A 20,883-nucleotide genomic window follows, 5' to 3' on the forward strand; every position below is an offset into this window, starting at 1 on the left:
TGTTATGGCAGCCCTAAAAGCTAACACAATTACTATGCAGCAATTTATTAGACAAATGTACAATGGAGTATATTACTATACAATATTATTATACAATAATGAAAATTAACTATAACTACACGATTTAACACTGCTGAATTTCACAATGATGAACAAAAATGCAAACTGCAGTGGAATACATACAGTTTCATGCCATTTATAAAAATTTTAAAACCATAAAATATTTTTAAGGAATATATGCACACATAAATCCTGAACAGCTAAAGACATGCAGGGCAAGGGCAAACTCTGGAGAGTGGGCCGTTCTGGAGTTGGAGGAGGAGGTGCTGGAGAGGGGACTACAAGGAAGTGCTCTGTGTGAGCGTTGTTCTGTAGGAAGAGTGGTGGGGAAAAGGAGACCACATTCTTCTTTATACCTTTCTGTACGTCTGAAGTAGGTCACCGTAATTTTTAAGAAAGGCTATAGACTACTAACATTGACTTCTCATTGCTTTAGAGCTACCAGGGACCTTAGAGAAATCATCTGATTCAGCCATTTTGTTTTACAGATTGGCAAAGTGAAGAACTGTGTAGCTTTCTGGTTTCTAGAAACAGCTAGACTACACCCAGATTTCCTGTCTCTTTATTAAATAAATGGTTTGTGAGTCTAGTTCTTAGAGAAGGAAGTGGTGATTACTGAGTCAGTCAAGAACTTAAGACAATTTCACTTTCTTTTTTGGTAAGAGTACTTGACCAGTAGAAGAAATACTATAGTTATGATTTATTTTCATTATAGTAAGTCATTTGATGAAGCTTTATGAACTTGGGAAAGGACAAAGAAATGCTGCCAGACGTCGCCTGCTATTAGGTGGGGTCACGGTAGCTTAAAAACAACACTGGATGATTAATCATGAATCAGTGTCAACCACGAGAGAAAAGCTCTATTCTTAACAATGTCCTATTCAACATATTTATCAAGACTTTAAGTGAAGACAAATTAAATATGTTGATCAAAATTTTGCAAAATGCAAAACTGCAAGTGCTAATCTCTGCTGACCCTCCTGGCAAGGCTAGCTGCAGTCTCCTTGCGGACAGCCTGCCTCCTCCTCTAGACAGATTACCGGGCTCACCTGTTTTGGAATTCTCTAGGTTGGTGCTTGCCACACAGTAGGTGCTCGCCACACAGTAGGTGCTCAACAAGTAAATGTTGATCTTAAACAAACTGAACTGCATGACAGTAGTCCAGAGTCCAGGAGAGCAGGAAGGAAACTAAACTAACCAGATACTACTTAAAAGATACAAACAAATTCCTGCTTGGGAATTAAAAAAAAAATAAAATAAAACTAATCACACAGAAAGGGAGGAGAAATAGTTGACAGTACTGCAGCTAAAAAAGCCTCTTGCCTCTACTTTTTTTGAGAGGAGAGGTCGCTGACTTCAAGCTCCCTGGGAGCAACTGTGAAAACGGAATTAATTCTTTAGTTCACTTACATAACTGCGGCTCTCCCAACTCCGTGGGAGGTTATGTCAGAAATAGAACAAGGTGCAATGAGCAAATTAAGGGACGTCACAGCCCCACTTTGTTTCGCTTGGGTCTGTATCGAGCCCTGGGAGCCACACTTCAAACAGGACAAACACGTATTTGTTCGGAGGATGGCGACCAGGGCGGGCTGGAGTCCACGTCGAACAAGGGATGGTTGAAGGCCGTGAGGGGGTTTTTAGCGTAAAGAAAACAGAGGAGCGGGTTAGGGATGGGGCATGGCTGTCTCCAATCACTGCAGAGTATCCACATCGTAAAGAAGGAAGCCTTGCTCCTCTCCGAAGGGCAGAACTGAAACCGACAGACACTGCAAAGGAACGGATTCCAGGTCAGAAAATCCTCTGACGTTTCGAATCATCCCGAAATAAACGAAATGAGTTGCTTGGGGAGGTAATGCCCTTTGGCACGGGCGGCGGTGGAAGACGGCCTGCCCGGGAGGCTCGTGCAGGGCGCTGTCAGACGCGGGGAGATTAGACACGGCCTGGTCGCGTCATCCCAATCGGCTCATCTCGGGGTCCGCGCACCCGTCACCGCCCGCCGCGCCGCTCGCAGCGACTCGCGCACACACCCGTCGCATCTCCGCCAGCGGCGACGACGCCAGCACGCGGCCCCCCGCAGCCGCCGCTGCGCTGAGAGCGAGTCAGCGCCGCTCTTCCGAGGGGCTGAAGGCGGCCTCTGATCACGCCGTCAGGCTTCTCCCCTCCCTGTTCCCTCACCTCCCAGGGCACGTCTGTAAACACCACAAGACTCCTCAAGACCCCCAAAGGCTTTTCCCGCAGCCCTCCCGACTCTCAGCCGCCCCAGCCCCGCGGCGCCCTCCGCCACCGTGCTCGCCTCGACCGCCAGGGGCGCGCGGCCTCCGCGGCTCTCTAGCCCGCCAGCGGGCCATCTATGGTTTCCGGAGGCCTCGCCGGAAGCCCCGAGCGCGGCGGTTGGAGGCCGGAAGTTGCGTCCTCACTGCTCGCCGTTTCAAGATGCTGCCGCGGCCTTAGGGCCTGTGCCTGACGCCCCCTCCCCCCGCCCGGCGGGGGAGCGACGGACGCGGTGGCCGCGAGGTGTGGCTCCTGGGTGTCGTCGCGGGGCTGGGACCGGGGCCGGGGCCGGGGCCGGGGCGGGGAGGCTCGTCGGGCGGGCCTGCGGCTCGTGGAGGCGGCGCGGCGGGGCCGCGGGCGCAGAGCTGGGGTCGGGGGTCGGGCTGACGAGGCGCGGCGGACCGGCGTTGGAGGGCGGGCGGCGGGCGAGGCGGGAGGAGGAGCCGGGGTGGCTCCCGGTCCGAGGGGAGGGGCTTCCCGGGCCGCCGTGCGCCGCGGAGGCGCGGGTTGGGGCCGCCGCCCGGGGCTGGGCCGTGCGTGTGGCCCGCGCGGCTCCCGCTGGCCCCGGCGCCCCTGGAGCTCGGGCCGCGGAGCGCTGCTCGAGCCTCGCGGAGGGCCCGCGCCCGGAGCCGCCGCTGCCCGCCGTGTCGGCGGCGGGAGGAGGCGGAGGGGCTGCGGCTGAGTTCAGCGTTAGCCCCCTCCCTCGTACAGCCGTCGGAGGAGAAGGTGACTTAGTGTAAAAGTATTCATTTCACGTTATTTCGTTTCACAGTACTGGTCAGGATCACAGCTTTAAAAAAAAGCAAAATCGTGTGTGCCTGTTAAGAATGCACGCAATGCAGAAGTGTCGGCATCCCTGAGCGCCCCTCCTCGGGCCAGCTGCTGCTAGCGGCTTGACCTTTGTCCTTCCTGACTTTTTCTACACAGGAGCACATCCTTAAGCAGCAGTGGGGTCATTTTGTGTGTATTGTTCTGCGCTGTACGTTTTTACAGTAATATTAGGGACAACTTTCCTAAAGTATACCTGTAACAGTTTTAAGGATTTGCATAGTACTGCCCTGGAGGGTTGAACAAGTTCTTTAACCAGTTCGGCAGTGATGGATTTTCAGGGTGTTTCCTGGCTTGTTTGTTTGCAAACTGTGCTGGAGTGCACTCGTGCTACACACTTAACCTTGTAGGTGTGTGGCAGGCCTGGCAAGACCTGGGTGACGTCTGAACAATAATTTCTTTTTTACAAGGAAAAAGTTGTTTTTATTAATCCCATGTATCTAGTAGAGAGAGAATCAGACAACGGTGTTTAATAGAGGTCCTTAGGGCTTAAAGAATTGATAAGAATGATTAGTTCCAACTTAGGACAGGAAGTTACTTTATTTTATTTTTTTTTAAAGATTTTATTTTTCCTTTTTCTCCCCAAAGCCCCCTGGTACATAGTTGTATATTCTTAGTTGTGGGTCCTTCTAGTTGTGGCATGTGGGGTGCCACCTCAGCGTGGCCTGATGAGCAGTGGCGTGTCCCCGCCCAGGATTCGAACTGACAAAACACTGGGCCGCCTGCAGCGGAGCCAGCGAGCTTAACCACCCGGCCACGGGGCCAGCCCCCAGGAAGTTATTTTAATTAGTCTTAAAGTCGCAGTTATCTTCAAAGGCAGAGATTTGAGGATGAGGTGTAGGAGTCTCTTGGACTGTGTGGGATGAGAGCCGCTCTCCCATCATCGCTGAGTGAATCAGACTGTTCCTGCTCTATGATTTCAGTCCAGTAGGGGACACACAAAACACAAGCAATTAGGTAAGTGTTTGAGTAGAGGTGCTCTGGTATCATTAGCTTCCCTTGGGGAGTCAGAAAAGCCTTGACCAAGGAGGTGACTTTTGACCTAGGTAGAAGAATGAGTAAGAACTTTCAAAAATAGGAAGTAGAGCATAGAAGAGGAGAAAGGACAGGTACTAAGGCAGTGGCTTTCAAACTTTTTTAACTATGACCCCCAGTAAAAAAAAATTTATGTTGGGACTCAGCACAATAGGAGGGGTCGTGGCTAAGAGCTTTGGCTCTGCTGCCAGAGGACATGGACTCTACGACCATGATCTTGGGCAAGTCACCTTCCTCTCTGCCCCAGCTCCCTCTTCTGAAAGTGAGGACAATACTGTATCCACCTCATAGGATCTCTGTAAGGATTAAAGAGTTATTGTATATAAAGTGCTTTAAAGAGTACCTGACACAAAGGTGCTTAAGTGTTAGTTATTATCAAGAACAAACAGGTTCCACAGAAGAAAACTTACCTTTGTTATTCGCTTTGGTTTTCTTTTCTGTTCTATTTCATTAATGGAGGGGAGGAGTTGAGACAACTGGAGTCCAATTTGTAGTTTGAAAAACTCGGTACTAAGAACTTGAGAGGTGAGTGGTAAAGGGCTGGACAAATTCAAGAAACTGAGTTCACATTTGTCTTGGTGGGTGTTGAGTGTTGGAAGTGGAGACTGGAGAAGAGGGCCAAGATGGAATGGAGAGTAAGCTGGAGGCCACTTAGGCACACATACCCAGTGAGGGATGAGTTTCTGGAAATGGGAGTGCCTACTGAGTCAGCTCTACGGACCATCTAGGCTAGTCCTTTGTTCTTCAAATGCCCTGAAAAACCAGGGTGTTTCGGCCTGCCCTGGGATGTTCCTGGTTCTGCTCTATTTTGGAATGAGGTGGTGGAATTGGCTTCTCTTTCAATAAATGCATCTCTCTTGAGGGAGCATCCTTTTGAAAGCAAGCAAAGAAAACTGCAAAAAGGTCTTTCTTCCCTCATTCATTTAAAAGCAGGCAAATTCTTTTCCGCTGTCTATACTCATCCCTAGGGTTTGTTGTGAGCTAGAAGGAAACGCATCTCCAGAGAGCCACAGCAGCACAGGTCAGTGATACTGACTCTCTTAATGTAACTGGAATATTTTTCACAAGTACTAGTTTTCTCAAGATACGGTAGATAGGGGCTGGCCCCGTGGCTGAGTGGTTAAGTTCTCGCGCTCCGCTACAGGCTGTCCAGTGTTTCGTTGGTTCGAATCCTGGGCGCAGACATGGCACTGATCATCAAACCACGCTGAGGCAGCGTCCCACATGTCACAACTAGAAGGACCCACGACAAAGAATATGCAACTATGTACCAGGGGGCTTTGGGGAGAAAAAGGAAAAAAAATAAAATCTTTAAAAAAAAAGATACGGTAGATAAACACAGAATTTTTGTGATTTCTTCCACATTTGGTGTGTACCATTCAATAAGGTAATTAAAATCTCTTGTTTTAATTCAATCTATATTTTTTTATTTTTCCCACCTTTTTAATGAAATATTTTAAAGTATATCATAGATGTGTCATTTTACCTTTAAATACGTCAGGATGTATCTCTTGTCAGAATTTAAAAAAAATTATTACCACAGTGACTTTCTATTACTATTAACAGTTTCTTAATACTATCTATTACTTGGTACAGAATTCAAAATTTCCTGATTGTTTAGGAAAAAATGACGTTTTACGGATGACTTGTTTGAATCGGGACTTGAACAAGGTCCACAGGATGTGTTCGGTTCATGTTTTTTGAGTCTTTGTAACAGTCTCCGCACTTCAGCCCTGCCCCTGACCTGAGGTCCCGTAGAATTTCTTATATTCTAGATTGGGCTAGCTGCCTGCTTTTAGTTTTGTTTGCTTATTCCTCTACCGTCCATTTTTCCTGAAAACAGGTTGTTGGTAGTTAGGTCTAGAAGCTCGATTAGATTTGGATTTTTTTTTGGTCAAGAATACTTCATAGGAGGTACTGGGCGTTTCCTATTGCTTCGCATCAGGAAGTACGTGATGTATGAATGACCCTGTTTTACAGATAAGTTTGGTCAGTGGGTCGAGTGCTGTAAGTTAGCTGCAGGCGTTTAAAGCCCCGCCTCCCCCAACCTTTCACTTAAACGGGTTAGTATCTGTTAATGATTGTTGAGGTGACATCTAACTTGAAACTGGAAGGCATAGGATGCATCAGTCTTGTACAGAACTCACAGTGCCCCAAATGAAGGAACAATATGTGCAAAGGCCCTGAAGCAGGAAGCAAAGGCTCTGAGAAACTAAAAGATGAGTGTGGCTGAGGTGTAGGGAACACGGGGAAGAGCAGTGCAAGTGGAAAGGATGGCGAAGTGCTGAGGGGTTGACTCTGTTTGTCTTTAGAGCAGTAGCAAACTATGGAGCAGGGCCTGGCACAGTAGGATTGTTTTTTTTTGTTTTATTGTATTTTTAGTCCTTCTGGCTGGAGTTTGGAGTTTGGATTGAAGTGGGTTAGAGAGACAGTTAAGACTCTATTGCAGGGGCGGCCCCGGGGCCAGGTGGTTAAGTTTGTGCGCTCCGATTCTGCGGCTGGGAGTTTTGCTGGTTCGGATCCTGGGCACGGACATTGCACTGCTCATCAAGCCATGCTGAGGTGGCATCCCACATAGCACAACCAGAGAGACCTACAACTATGTACTGGGGGGCTTTGGGGAGAAGAAAAAAAAAAGATTGGCAACGGATGTTAGCTCAGGTGCCAATCTTAAAAAAGAAAAAAAGACTATTGTGGTGATGGTAGTAAGTAGGCAAGAAGTAACACTTTTTGGTATGGGGAAGTGGTCATGAAGATGAAGAGAAAGGGTGGTTTTGAAAGACTTAGGAGTTGAACTCTACAAGGTTTGATGATTTGATAATGGGGGAAGAAGGAGAGATCAAGATGACTCCTAACTTTCTGGTTTGAGCAACTGAATATAAGTACTAACTGGCAGCATGGTGTAGTGAAAAAGGATAAGCTTTAGACTTGGGCAAGGTATTTGACTTCTTTAAGCCTCAGTTTTCTCCTTTTTTTTTTTGAGAGAATTTTCTTTTTTTTCCAAAGGTTTTATTTTTTCCTTTGTCTCCCCAAAGCCCCCCAGTACACAGTTGTATATTCTTCGTTGTGTGTGGGTCCTTCTAGTTGTGGCATGTGGGACGCTGCCTCAGCGTGGTCTGATGAGCAGTGCCATGTCTGCACCCAGGATTTGAACCAACGAAACACTGGGCCGCCTGCAGCGGAGTGCGCAAACTTAACCACTCGGCCACGGGGCCAGCCCCTCTCAGTTTTCTCCTTAAGGAGTGAGTAACGGTACCTAACCTTGCTGCTCAAAAGAGATTCCAAGTGGAAAAGGGACAAGATCTTGCTTTGGGTTCAAAGCCCAACCGCTGATTTCGTTTGTTACTTACGTCCTTGAATAATGCCTTTACTTGTGGTGTCTTCCTTCCCATTCTTTCCACTGTTCTCCCATTTTAAAATCCTCCCACTCATATCTCTCTTCCCTCTCATTCCTCCTCTGCCTTGCAGTCAAATGCCGTTTGTCCTGCTCTGAACTTCCATGCCTCTTAAATCAGTGTCTTTTTTAGTGGTGCAACACTTTCTACTGGGTGTTAAAACAAAGTAAGAAACTCTTTTTGAAGTTTGAATTCTTCAGAGCTGCCAAGTGGTCTATTCCTGTTCCTGCTGAGATGCAGAACTAGCATGACTGCTGGCTCCCTTCCCCAAAATTATCCCTAGAGGACCTCTAAAAGGAAAATACTGTGAGAAGCAAATGGATGATGTGGGCTGTTTTGAACCGGTGTGTGTTTGTGTGTGTGTGTGTGGAGGTGTTTGGCCTGGGGTAGCAGTCAGCCAGACGCGACTGTAGGCTAATGAAACCAAGGGGGAAGAGTTAGAATACTGCTCTAGGGCCCGCCCCGGGGCACAGCGGTTAAGTTCGCATGTTCCGCTCTGGTGACCTGGGGTTTGCCAGGTTGGATCCTGGGTGTGGACATGGCACCGCTTGGCAAGCCATGCTGTGGTAGGTGTCCCACATATAAAGTAGAGGAAGATGGGCATGGATGTTAGCTCAGGGCTGATCTTCCTCAAAAAAAAAAAATTTACTTTTTTCTATACTTGCTGTAACTCAGAATCCTAATCCAGCTCTCAAGAATAAATCAGCGTGTTACAAAAGCCCATACTTGTGAGGAGTTGAGAAAAAACAGGTGATGACTGACTTCAGGCGGTCACTTTGCTGTCACTTACCTTCTTAATCCTGAGGTCTCCCCAAATCCCTATCACCATGCTGCTTCTCCCTAGGGAACAGAGGGTGAATGCTTGACTTGAGTAGGGACTGTGTGGGGTGGAGAGTGGTTATGGTTTCTGGTGCTTGGCGCTTTCCACTTAAGTGCTTGTTTCGTACCTTACTCCAGCTTACTGCAGCTCTTATGGACTGGAGTCTGGTCTTCGCCCATATGTTGTGCCTGTCACAGTAGCTGCTATCCTCCAGGGCAAAATAACAAAAACAGTTGAAGAACACAGGTATTTCAAGAGAAGGACACTATACAGCCTTCACTGGGACAGAAATAATAGAACAGATGGACCAAGAGTTTAAAGTTAGACTGATAATCATCCTGAAAGAAAAAGGGAAGATATTAGCAACTTGAAACAAGAACAAGCAGAGGCCGTGAGAACCAAGCAGAAATAGTAGGCTTGAAAAATACAATGGTTGAAATAAAGAACATCACAGATGGGAGAAATAACAGAATGAATACACCTGAAGAATAAATTAGAATTCTAGAATGAAGCAAGTCTCTCAGAACAAAGAAGAGAAGGATGAAGAAAAAGAAAATGTAAAGGAAAAGCTAAGCAATAAGGAGAATAGATGTAGAGGTACCCACATCTGAATAATAGGAGACTTAGAGAACTAAAATTAAAAGGAAGATGTGCTTGAAGAAATAATGGAAAAGTAGTTCTCTTTCAGAATTAAAAAAAAAAGATGAAAGTCCTCAGATCAAAAGGTTCCTTAGAGTGCTAAAGATGAGAGATCAGGAAGAACTCGCTTCTAGCACATTATAGGGAAATTTAAGAATATCAAAGCAAAAGAAAATTATAGGAGCCTCAGAGGGAGAACATATCCCACACAAAGGAACAAAAACTGAATTGACATCAGAGTTTTGAACGGCATCACTAAATGAAGAAAGACAAAAGAGTGTTTTCAGAGTTTTGAAGAGAATCTTAGAATTTTATACCCAACCACATTCATTTGAATAGGAAGGGATGATAAAAATATTCTCAGGCATATGATGTCTTGGAAGCCTTGCCACGCAAAGGCCTGCATGGAAGACAGTTCTGGATGAAGTACTGAGAGAGTCAGATCTGGGAAATGTTACAAGAGATATATGAAGTAAAGGTGATCAGATTCCTTGGTATCATTTGTTGTTGTAAAGGCTAAGGCAAAAGAAAAAAAAAAAAAACGAGAGAAAAGTGTATCTATCGCAGAATTTAAAGGCTAGATGCTGTCGTGCTAAAGTTCTTATTGGCAGGGAGATAAAATTTTTAAGAAGGATAATAACATTTAAAAGCATAAGAAGAAGAGGACAAAGTGGAATGCTAAATGAAGATGGTAGAAACAGATCCATATATATCAGTGACAATAAATGGACTAAATTCACCAGTTAAAGATAAAAATTGACAAATCGGATTAAAAAACCTGAAATCAAGATAGATGCTTTTTACAGGGGGTGCACCAAAAGTTTAAGGATGTACAAAAATTGAAAGTAAAAGCTTGGGAAAGTACATACCTGGAAATACTAAAAGCTGGCATGACCATTACTAATACAAGTTAAAATATATTTTAAGACAGAATGTCTTGATTGGGATGGAAAGAATTGCTACATAATGATAATCACTATATAATGATAATTCACCAAGAAGATATAGCAATTTAAAGTATGTATACCTCTGACTAAAAATCTTAGAATAGATGAAGTAAAACTACATTGGGATAAATGGACAGATTCCACCGTCATAGAGATTTCATTACATCTCAATTATTTGTAGATCAGGCTGACAAATTAACAGATACATAAAATTGTAAGAAATCAACAAGCTTAACTTAATGAACAGTGTTTTGTAAGCATACATTACAGAATTGATCAACTAGATCATGGTGAAAGCCTTAACAATTTCAAAGATCAAGTTTTACGCAGAGGATGATCTCTCCCTACAGTGCCACTAAATTAGAAGTGTTTTTGTTTTTTTTTTTTTTTAAGGAAGATTAGCCCTGACCTAATGTCTGCCACCCACCCTCCTCTTTTTGCTGAGGAAGACAGGCCCTGAGCTAACATCGGTGCATATCTTCCTCTACTTTATGTGTGGGACGCCTGCCACAGCATGGCTTGACAAGCGGTGCGTAGGTCTGCACCTGGGATCCGAACTGGTGAACCCTGGGCCACCGAAGCAGAACATGCGAACTTAACTGCTGCACCACCAGACCAGCCCTAAATTAGAAGTTAATCACTAGAACATAATTTTAAAAATACAGTATGCATAAGCATAGTTATATAACTCATGGATTTAAAAAATTATTGTAGAAATTTAAAAATACTTATAGTTGAATGATAATGAAAACTTTGTGTATGAAAACCTGTGGGCTGAGTAAAATATTGCTGGGGTGGGAGTGGGGAGGAATTTGTAGCCTTAAATATTCAAATTATAAAAGAAGGAATAAGCTAAATGTCTAACTTTAAGAAATCAGGAAAAGATCAACAGTAAAATTTTTTAAAAGTAGAAGAGGTAATAGAAGATAGAATAAACAATATCATGAATGGAAAAGAGGATCCATCTGTACACAAACTAGAGATGAAAAGAGAATACTGTCAACTATGTACCAGCAAGTTTTAAAATGTAGACAAAATGGAAGAAGAACTAAAAGCTTGAATCATCTAATGTTTATTAAATTAAAGCAGTGATTAAAAATCTTCCTACAAAGAAAAGTTTTACAGGTGAGTTCTACCAATCTTTCAAGGACCAGGGCATCTCAATTTTGTAGAATTTTTTTCCAGATGATAGGAAAACAGGCCTGTTTGTTTATTCTGTTAGGCCTGCTCACCCTGCCATCCAAGTGAGACAAAAATTTGACAGTGGAAAATTACAGACCCATTTCACTCACTAATATAGAGTTTAGAACCTAAACAAAATGTTAGCAAATCAAAACCAACAGTGTACTAAAACAGATAATACTACCAAACCACGTTGGGTTTATCTCAGATGTGCAAGGATTTAATAGTAGAAAATCCATAAATGAAATTAAAAGTTCACCTCATTAATAGATTAAAAGAAAAAAAATCATGATCCTCTCTCAGTAGATACAGAAAAAGCATTTTATAAATCATTCTTCCATGATATATTCTTAGTTAATGAGGAAGAAAAGGAACCCTTCTGAGCTGAGAAAGGGTAGTTATTTAAAAAAAGAACAAACATTATGTAAAGGGAAACATTACAAGCACACTCTTTAAAATCAGACAAAGATGCCCAATATCATTACATGTATTCAACATTGTAACAGTCCTAAGCAGTAAAGTAAGACAAGTAGAAGAAATTAGAGGCACAAGAATTGGAAAGGAGGGAATAAAATTTTATATGCTGATGATATCATTTATGTAGAAAAACAGAAGCATCCACAGACAAATTATTAGAAGTGGTTATGTCAGTTTAGCAAGGTGACTGAATATACGATTAATGAATGTCATTTGTATTTCTGTACATATGCAAAAGCCACTAAAAAACGAATGAAAAAGAAGGCATCACAAGGGGCTGGCCTGGTGGTGCAGCGGTTAAGTTCGCACGTTCCGATTCAGTGGCCTGGGGTTCGCCGGTTCAGATCCCGGGTGTGAACATGGCACTGTTTGGCATGCCATGCTGTGGCAGGCATCCCACATATAAAGTAGAGGAAGATGGGCATGGATGTTAGCTCAGGGCCAGTCTTCCTCAGCAAAAAGAGGAGGATTGGCAGCAGATGTTAGCTCAGGGCTGATCTTCCTCAAAAAAAAAAAAAGCATCACAATAGCATTGGAATACCAACTTTAGAAATTGGTTTAACACAAATATGCTAGACCTCTAAAGGGAAAATTTAAAAACTTTTCTAGGAGATAGTAAAAAAGTCCTTCATAAATAGAGGAATGTATCATGTTAATGATTGGAAAACAATTTAACCTATATATTAAATGTAATTTTATTCAAAATCCCAACAGGGATTTTCGTGGAACTTGATAAGATGATATTAAAATTTATATGGAACAGTTAAGGGGCCAAGAATAGCTAGTCACTTCTTAAAAGGAACATGGAGGGGAAGACTTGCCCTACTGGATAGCAAGACTCATTATAAGATAGAGAAGTTGAGACAGTGTCGAATTGTATAAACATAGAAAGATCGACCAGTGGAATAGAATAGAGAACTTGTAAACACCCATACATGTAAGGAAAATTTGATACATGACAGAGGTGTATGTCAGTCAGTCAAGAATGGCATGTTCAATAAATTGATCTGGAAAAAATGGCCATCTGTGTGGAGAAATAATAAAATTGCTCTCTAAGAAGAAGAAAGTAGATGGATTAAGGATGTAGATGTCATAAGCAAAAATTTAAAAATTTTAGTAGATGCACCTCCCCCACTCGCCACAACACAGACAAATCTTAGTAGAAAGTATAGGTGGATATGAGACCTTGGGGAGTAAGCCAGACAGTGGTCATTCATTAAAAAAAGAGAAGATAAGTATAAATGATTTAGTTAAAATTAAGTTTTTGCTCATAAAAGTGCCTTCTAAAAAATGGAAAAGACATTACAAATTGGGAGAAAATATTTGCAAGACACCCAATTGGCAAAGGGTTGATATTAAAAATATATAAAGAACTATTATAAATCAGTAAGTATAATAATCAATTAGAAAAATGTGCAAAGGACACAAACAGATATTTCACAGAAGAGGAAACATATGGCCAATAAGCATATAAAGAGATATTCAGCATCATTAGTGATCAGGAAAATATAAATCAAGCCCATACCTATTTGATTGGCAAAAATTAAAAAGTCTTATGACGTCAAATGTTGGAGAGGAGATGGATTCACAGGATGTCTTAGACATTGCTGATAGGGTTTTAAATTGGTGCAAACCCTTTGAAAACAGTTCCATATCAGATCCTGAAGTTGAACATTCATATAGGCTATGACCCAGCAATTTCTCTTGTTGATATGCCCAAGAGACACTTTCCTCCACATGTACAAGAATGTTAATAGCAGCACTATTCACAATAGTGAATACCTAGAAACAAATAACCATCACACACTGGAATGTTATATAGCAGTCAAAATAAATGAAAAAATAGTATGCTATGACATGGATGAACCTTGAAAACATTGCTAAGTGGACATATGCTGAGTGAAATAAGCCAGACACAAAACGACAAATACTGTATGATTTCACTTATGCAAGGTACCTAGAACAGGCATATTCATAGAGACAAGAGAGTAGAATAGTGGTTACTAGAGCCTGGGGAGAAGGAGTCATGGCGAGTTAGTGTTTAATGGGTACAGAGTTTCAATTTGGGATGATGAAAAAGTTCTGGAGATGGATAGTGGTGATGGTGTACAACATTGTGAATGTGCTTAATACCCTGAATTGTACACTTAAAAATGGTAAATTGGCGGCCGGCCCTGTGGCTGGGTGGTTAAGTTCAAGCACTCCACTTAGGCGGCCTCGGGTTTCGCCGTTTCAGATCCTGGGCGCAGACATGGCACCGCTCATCAGGCCACGCTGAGGCGGCGTCCCACATGCCACAACTAGAAGGACCCACAACTAAAAAAATAGGCAGCTATGTACTGGGAGGCTTTGGGGAGAAAAAGGAAAAAGAAAAAAGGTAAATTGTATATCTAGTTTACCACAATACAACTTTTTAAAAAAAGAACTAAAGTAACACAGCAGTAGGAATGAGTTTTAGTGAAACAAAGATCCCTAAAATCAGGTATGACATAACTGCTTTTTTAAAAAAGTTAAAAGCAGCTAAACTAAAAATACATACTTTTTAGGATTCCATTTTGATGCAGTAAAATACGTAAAAAGGAAGGGTAGAAAATCAAAACATAGGATTCAGCGTGATTGTTGGGGGAAGGCAGGCAAATGGATAGGGGATATTGTAATTAAGAGTAGATCGTGGTCAGAGTTGTAGTTTGTGGGTGCTTATTGCTTTATGAAAAAGAATCAAAAGTGGGCCATGTATGAATGAACAAAGTATGTCTTGAAGGAAAGGATTATGATTAATCTAGTTCTGTGCACTTGAGGTGTAATGGGAAAAAAATATTGCTAAGTGGGGACTTCAGAGATCTTTTGAGTTTGAAATCTTGATTCCAGCAATTTACTAATTGTCTGATCTTGGGCAAATAACGTCCCTATGTTTCTCTTGCTTTGTTTGCAAAATAAGAATAAAAATAGTACCTACATCATGGGATTAAGTATTAAATGGATTAATATATGTACGTGGTACAGAGTATATAAGTTTTTGCCATCTGCTGTGATTATCTAATGCTATGTAATAAACCACCCAACAATTTACTTAAAATAACAGCCATTTAATTTATTTTTTATGATCCTATGGGCTGAGTTGGATGGTTCTTCTGGTGGTCTCACTTGTACTCTGTTGTGTATTTGTAGTCAGGTGTCAGCTGGGGCTGGAATGTCCCAAGATGTGGTGCTTTGGAGGGTATGGCTAGAAGGCTGGGCTCCACTGGACAGCTGTCTCTCCACGTGGCCTTTCTGTGTGGTCTCCAGTAGAGTGGCCAGATTTCAGGGGCCTCCAATAGCACCAAAAATGAAGCTTCCTGGCCTGAAATTGGCACATTGTCACTTCCACTGCATTCTGTTGATTCTATGACACAGAGCCAGTTGGGAGCTGTGGTTCATTGGGGACCATTTTTGGAAACCACCCACTCTGTTATTAATACTTGTACCTGTCCTGTTGGTCTAGCCATATGCTTCATCACTTTAGGCTCTGGGGATATATTAATGAACAAACAAATACAAATCCCTGCCCACTTGCAGTTTATGTCTTACATGATCAGGGAATACTGGGGCTTGGGAGTTGCAGTTTTGAAAATGGGTGGTCTTGGATCAAAGACCTAAAGATTAGGCCTGAAACAATAAGTCTTCTAGAAGAGAATATAGGCAGTACACTCTTTGACATAAGTTTCAAAAGAATCTTTTTGGACACCATAACTCCTCAGATGAGGGAAACAATAGAAAGAATAAACAAATGGGACTTCATCAGACTAAAGAGCTTCTTCAAGGCAAGGGAAACAGGATTGAAACAAAAAAACAGCCCACTAATTGGGAAAAAATATTTACAAGCTACTTATCCAACAAAGGGTTAATCTCCATAATATATAAAGAACTCACACAGCTCAACAACAAAAAATCAAACAACCCGATCAAAAAATGGGCAGGGGACATGAACAGACATTTCTTCCAAGAAGATATACGGACGGCCAATAGGCACATGAAAAGATGCTCATCATCACTAGTCATCAGGGAAATGCAAATCAAAACTACACTAAGATATCACCTTACACCTGTTAGAATGGCAAAAATATCCAAAACCAAGAGTGACAAATGTTGGAGAGGTTGTGGAGAAAAAGGAACCCTCATACACTGCTGATGGGAATGCAAACTGGTGCAGCCACTACGGAAAACAGTATGGAGATTCCTCAAAAAGTTAAAAATAGAAATACCTTATGACCCAGCCATCCCACTACTGGGTATCTATCCTAAGAACCTGAAATCAGCAATTCCAAAAGTCTCATGCACCCCTATGTTCATTGCAGCATTATTCACAATAGCCAAGACGTGGAAGCAACCTAAGTGCCCATCAACTGATGATTGGATAAAGAAGATGTGGTATATATACACAATGGAATACTACTCAGCCATAAAAAGGGACAAAATCGTCCCATTCGCAACAACATGGATGGACCTTGAGGATGTTATGTTAAGCGAAATAAGCCAGCTAGAGATAGACGAACTCTATATGACTCCACTCATAGGTGGAAGTTAACATGTAGACAAGGAGAACTGATCGGTGGTTACCAGGGGAAAGGGGGGGGGGTGGGGGGAGGGCGCAAAGGGTGAAGTGGTGTACCCACAACATGGCTAACAAGAATGTACAACTGAAATTTCACAAGGTTGTAAACTATCATAATCTTAATAAAAAAAAATGGGTAGTCTTGGAAGCCCTCATTGATAAACTGATATTTGAGCAAAGACAAAAGGAGAAGGTTAGGAGGTAGAAGGGCAGGGGTGGAAGCAAGGAAACCTTTCGGAGGCTAATGCAGTGACGAGACAGGTGACCTGGATTAGTGTGGGAACAATGCAAATAGTGAGAGGTGGTTAGATTTGGGATGTATTTTGAAGATGTAGCTTCAGAATTTAGTTATGGAGTGGGTGTGAAGTGTGAGAGGAAAAGCAGTTGAGGATGGCTTCAAGGTCATTGACTTCAGCAACTGGAAGGATGGATTTGCTGTTTACTGAGGTGGGGAAGACTACAGACAGGCAGGTTGGGGAAGATCAAGATTAGTTTTTTTGTGAGATTTGAAACGCCAATTAAAAGCTAGCTACTTTAAAAGTCTGAGTTATGCTTGTATCCTGTTTAACTTCCCATTTGGTAGCAAGGGAAGCCGATGGTGGAGGGAAGAATGTATACTTGGTTATAGATAATAAATCTCAGAAGAGTGAGGAATCTTCTTAGCTTTAGCCAGACTGCTGTTTTTTCTAGGCCCCTTTTATGCTTCCCCTGATGTGGCTTGTTATTCATAAATTTCACTGATTGTTCCTCACCTTTTTACTAGAAAAAAGCATGAAGGTAAACTTAAGCAAGTTCATTTAAAATTTTATTTTTCTTCTCTATAGCTTTTGTTTTTTTAAAGGATAAAAGGTAGAAGGTGAAAAATTTTAATTGAACTTTACTCTCTATTTCACTTCATGCTCTGTCTTTTCTTGACGATATGTGTCCACCTTGATTTCACCTATTTTGTGGGTATTTAGTTGCATATAAATAGAACTTTTATATGCAACTTTTTGGGTTTGGCACATTTAAAAAGCTGCTTTAACTGATACTGAATATTTGGACTCTCACTTTCCTGTGGTCTCTTGCCAAGACATGTTCCAACATGTTGCAGAGGTTTTCCTTGACGTGCTCTTGGAATCTTAAATCTATTACTTAATCTTGGTAATTCCCTCAGCCCTGCATTTGTTGGGGCCGGGTGCTCCTGAGCACTGTCCCAGAGAGGAGGAGATACTGAAGAACTCTCTGTTATCCACTGGAGAGAGAATGATTGTAAATTTGACTTTGAGCTGAAACACGCTGCTCGTTTTCATCAGTATGGAGGGTGGAGCATGCCTGAACCTGTCTCTGTCAGGCTTTACCTGAGGGGAGAATAGGTGGTTCTTCCTCTAAATTCTCTTCAGTTTTTTTGCAGAATCTGAACTAGAAAGTGATCAGAAGGGGATCAAGAACCTCAGCATGAGTACATTGCATTTGTCTAGGGTGCTCTGATATACGTCCTTTTTATTTCTGCTGGTTGCTTTTTGTAAATCCTAAAGAGAATTTTCTGCTTTAGAAGAGATTTTATAGTTTTTTTTCCTTTTAGATTTATCAACAGACTGCAGCTTCTTCACTGCCAAAATGACATCATTTTCCACCTCTGCCCAGTGTTCAACATCTGACAGTGCTTGCAGGATCTCTCCAGAACAAATCAATCAGGTAACTCATTTTTAGGCATTCCTATTCTTTAAGTTTTTAAAAAATTGAATTGAGGCTTCACTGACTTCACTGACCGTAGCAGACTTCACTGACCGTAGGATTTTATGACAGCAGAAGGGATTATTTTTAAAAATGTCATATTAGGGAGACTAGTAAACGTACCAATACTCATAAATTGAATTGACTGTTGATTAAATAAGTATATGGAGGTTACAGATTGCTCAAAGTGGTATATTTTGAAAATAAGCATGTTTTAGGGTATGGATGGCTAGTGGAGAATTTGGGGCCATGTTATGTGCTTGTTTTCTGTCTCTCACTTCATTGTAACTAGTTTGTTTTCTTTAAAAATTTTAAATTGTAAATGTAGAAAATGTATTCTTCTAAAAAATTCAAACTTTATGAAGACTCCTTTGATCTTCTCCTCCCTTCTTCCCCCAAAGTCCCTTCCCCCTAAGATAATACTATTACCAATTTAGTTGTGTCTTGTTTCATACCTTTTCCTCTAACATTTAAAAATACATAGTTTTGTGTTTTCATAAACATCGCGCAATTATAGTATTATGTATCTTAATATATGATAAGGTGGAATTTGGATTTGATAGGGGAAAATGTGGCTTCTGTAATAAATGGTTTTGACATAATTGACCATCTCTGAATGGAAACAAATGAAGACTTCAGATGTTGTACAACAACAAGTTCCAGATAGATGAAGACTGAAATGTAAAAAGTGGAATGATAAAAAATATTTGAAGAAAATTTAGGAAATATTTCTGAGACTTTAGAATGAGGAAGGCCTAAAGAAGACAAAACCGAGGCGGCTGTGAGAGGAAGAGAGAGACAAATCTGGCCTTATAACGTTTTAAAGATAAAATAGTGTCGCTAAAGACAGACTCCACAATCAGAGTCCAGAGATGGCAAACAAAGTCACTATCCCTTGTATGTGGATATCACATCATGTTTATCCTTTTTTCTTTTTCTTTGAGGAAGATTAGCCCTTAGCTAACTGCTGCCAGTCCTTCTCTTTTCTGCTGAGGAAGACTGGCCCTGAACTAACATCCATGCCCATCTTCCTCTACTTTATATGTGGGACGCCTACCACAGCATGGCTTGCCAAGTGGTGCCATGTCCGCACCTGGGATCTGTACCGGCAATCCCAGGGCTGCCAAAGCGGAATGTGCGCACTTAACCACTGCACCACTGGGCCGGCCACATTGTTTGTCCTTTTATCTGTCAGTGGTATTTAGGTTGTTTCCATCTTTGGCTATAGTGAAGAATGCTGGTATGAACACGGGTGTACAAATATTTGTTTGAGTCTCTACTTTCAGTTCTTTTGGACTTATACCTAGGAGTGGAACTACTGGGTCACATGGTAATTCTATGTTTAACTTTTTGAGGAACTGCCAAACTGTTTTCCACAGCAGCTGCACCGTTTTGTATTCCTATCAGCAGTGCCCAAGGGTTCCGGTTTCTCCATATCCTCACCAACACTGATTTTCTTTTTTCCTTTTATTATAGCCATCCTAGTAGGTGTCAGTGAAAATGCGATTTTTCAGGACGGTTAACAAGTAGTAGTCTGATCATCTGTAGTTATTTTATGCATTGGAAGATTGTTATTAGATGATAAGTTTCTGCCAGGGTTTGTTAAAAAAAAAAAACGTTTAAAGAGGTTCTCTTGTTCCCTAGGGTTTCAGAAACTAATCTAATTGAAATGTAAATAGCAGGTTTACTTTATGTTTGTATCAGGTACGACCAAAACTGCCACTTCTGAAGATTTTGCAGGCAGCAGGTGCACAAGGTGAAATGTTCACTGTTAAAGAGGTAAGCCAACAAAGAAAATTCTCAGTTTTAAGAACAGCTGTGAAGTAGAAGCTGGTGAATGTGTAGTTCTGAAGTCAAGCCTAAGAAAGGAAGTTCTACTCCTAAGGTACTGGAGAGGCACCTTTTGCTCTGTTTTAAAGAGCTGGGTTGAACTTCATATTTCCTTTCCTTTTGAAGTGTGTTGTCAGCCTAACATAAGATTAACCATGAATTCATTGATCGCAGTTAAAATGCAAAACATGTACAAGATTAAAAAAATGACATTCTCTGTGATTTACAGGATATGCTGCCAGGCAGGAATTAAATGCAGTAGTTTTTCATTATAAATGTGTCAGATACTCTTCTGAGCCCTGTGAGTTGTTTTAAACACTTAATGCATTTAAATAACTTATTTAGCTTCTAAAGTTTTTTTTTTTAACAAAAGCAAATTGATTTCTTTAAGTAGAAAAGACTCAATATTAAAATGTTAATCTCTTCAAACTGCTTGCATTTAGTAGGGTAAGGATCTAACCCTTCCTAAAGGAAGAGGAAACAAAATATCAAGCTTTTTTTGACTTTTCTTAGAAGCTTAACACCTATCAGCAGTGCTGCACTCCTGAGCCGTTATCCCTCACAAGGAAACAAGTCTGGAGGCAGTTTGGATTTTCTAGAATACCCATATTTCCTTTATCATTTTAAATCAAGTGCATCATTTTGGACTTTCTCTCTAAAATTCTGATGAGTAAGACTTTTTTTCCAAACTGTTATTAAAGTGTGAATTTTTACATCTGTAAAGTTGTTATGATGAATTGTGCTTTCTCCTTCAATAGCATGGAGAGTTTGCCTGGGTCAAGAAGAAATTAAGGGGGCTGGTCCCGTGGCCGAGCGGTTAAGTTTGCACGCTCCACTTTGGCGGCCCAGGGTTTTGCCGGTTTGGATCCTGGGCATGGACATGGCACCGCTCATCAAGCCATGCTGAGGCGGCATCCCACATTGCAGAGCCAGAAGGACTTACAGCTAGAAGATATAACTATGTACTTTAGGCTTTGGGGAGAAGAAGAAGAAGGAAAAAAAAAAGATTGGCAACAGGTATTAGCTCAGGTGCCAATCTTTAAAAAAAAAAGATATTAAGTACATATTGTTCAGGGAGAATGTTTTACTGGG

At 41.7% G+C, this 20,883-nt stretch overlaps 1 protein-coding gene across 1 annotated transcript in view; it reads left to right on the forward strand.

Annotated features, from left to right (window-relative positions):
• The first annotated feature begins 2,345 nt into the window (after positions 1-2,345).
• The window catches only part of MDM4 (MDM4 regulator of p53), a 38,254-nt gene continuing 19,716 nt past the window's right edge, over positions 2,346-20,883 (forward strand). Inside the window, exons 1-3 of the mRNA XM_046682224.1 lie at positions 2,346-2,574; positions 17,810-17,922; positions 19,666-19,740. Coding sequence (XP_046538180.1) covers positions 17,845-17,922; positions 19,666-19,740 — 153 coding nt within the window. The 5' untranslated portion in view covers positions 2,346-2,574; positions 17,810-17,844. The remainder of the gene's footprint in view (positions 2,575-17,809; positions 17,923-19,665; positions 19,741-20,883) is intronic.

The sequence above is a fragment of the Equus quagga genome, chromosome 13, assembly GCF_021613505.1.
Source record: "Equus quagga isolate Etosha38 chromosome 13, UCLA_HA_Equagga_1.0, whole genome shotgun sequence".
Classification (NCBI taxonomy): domain Eukaryota; kingdom Metazoa; phylum Chordata; class Mammalia; order Perissodactyla; family Equidae; genus Equus; species Equus quagga.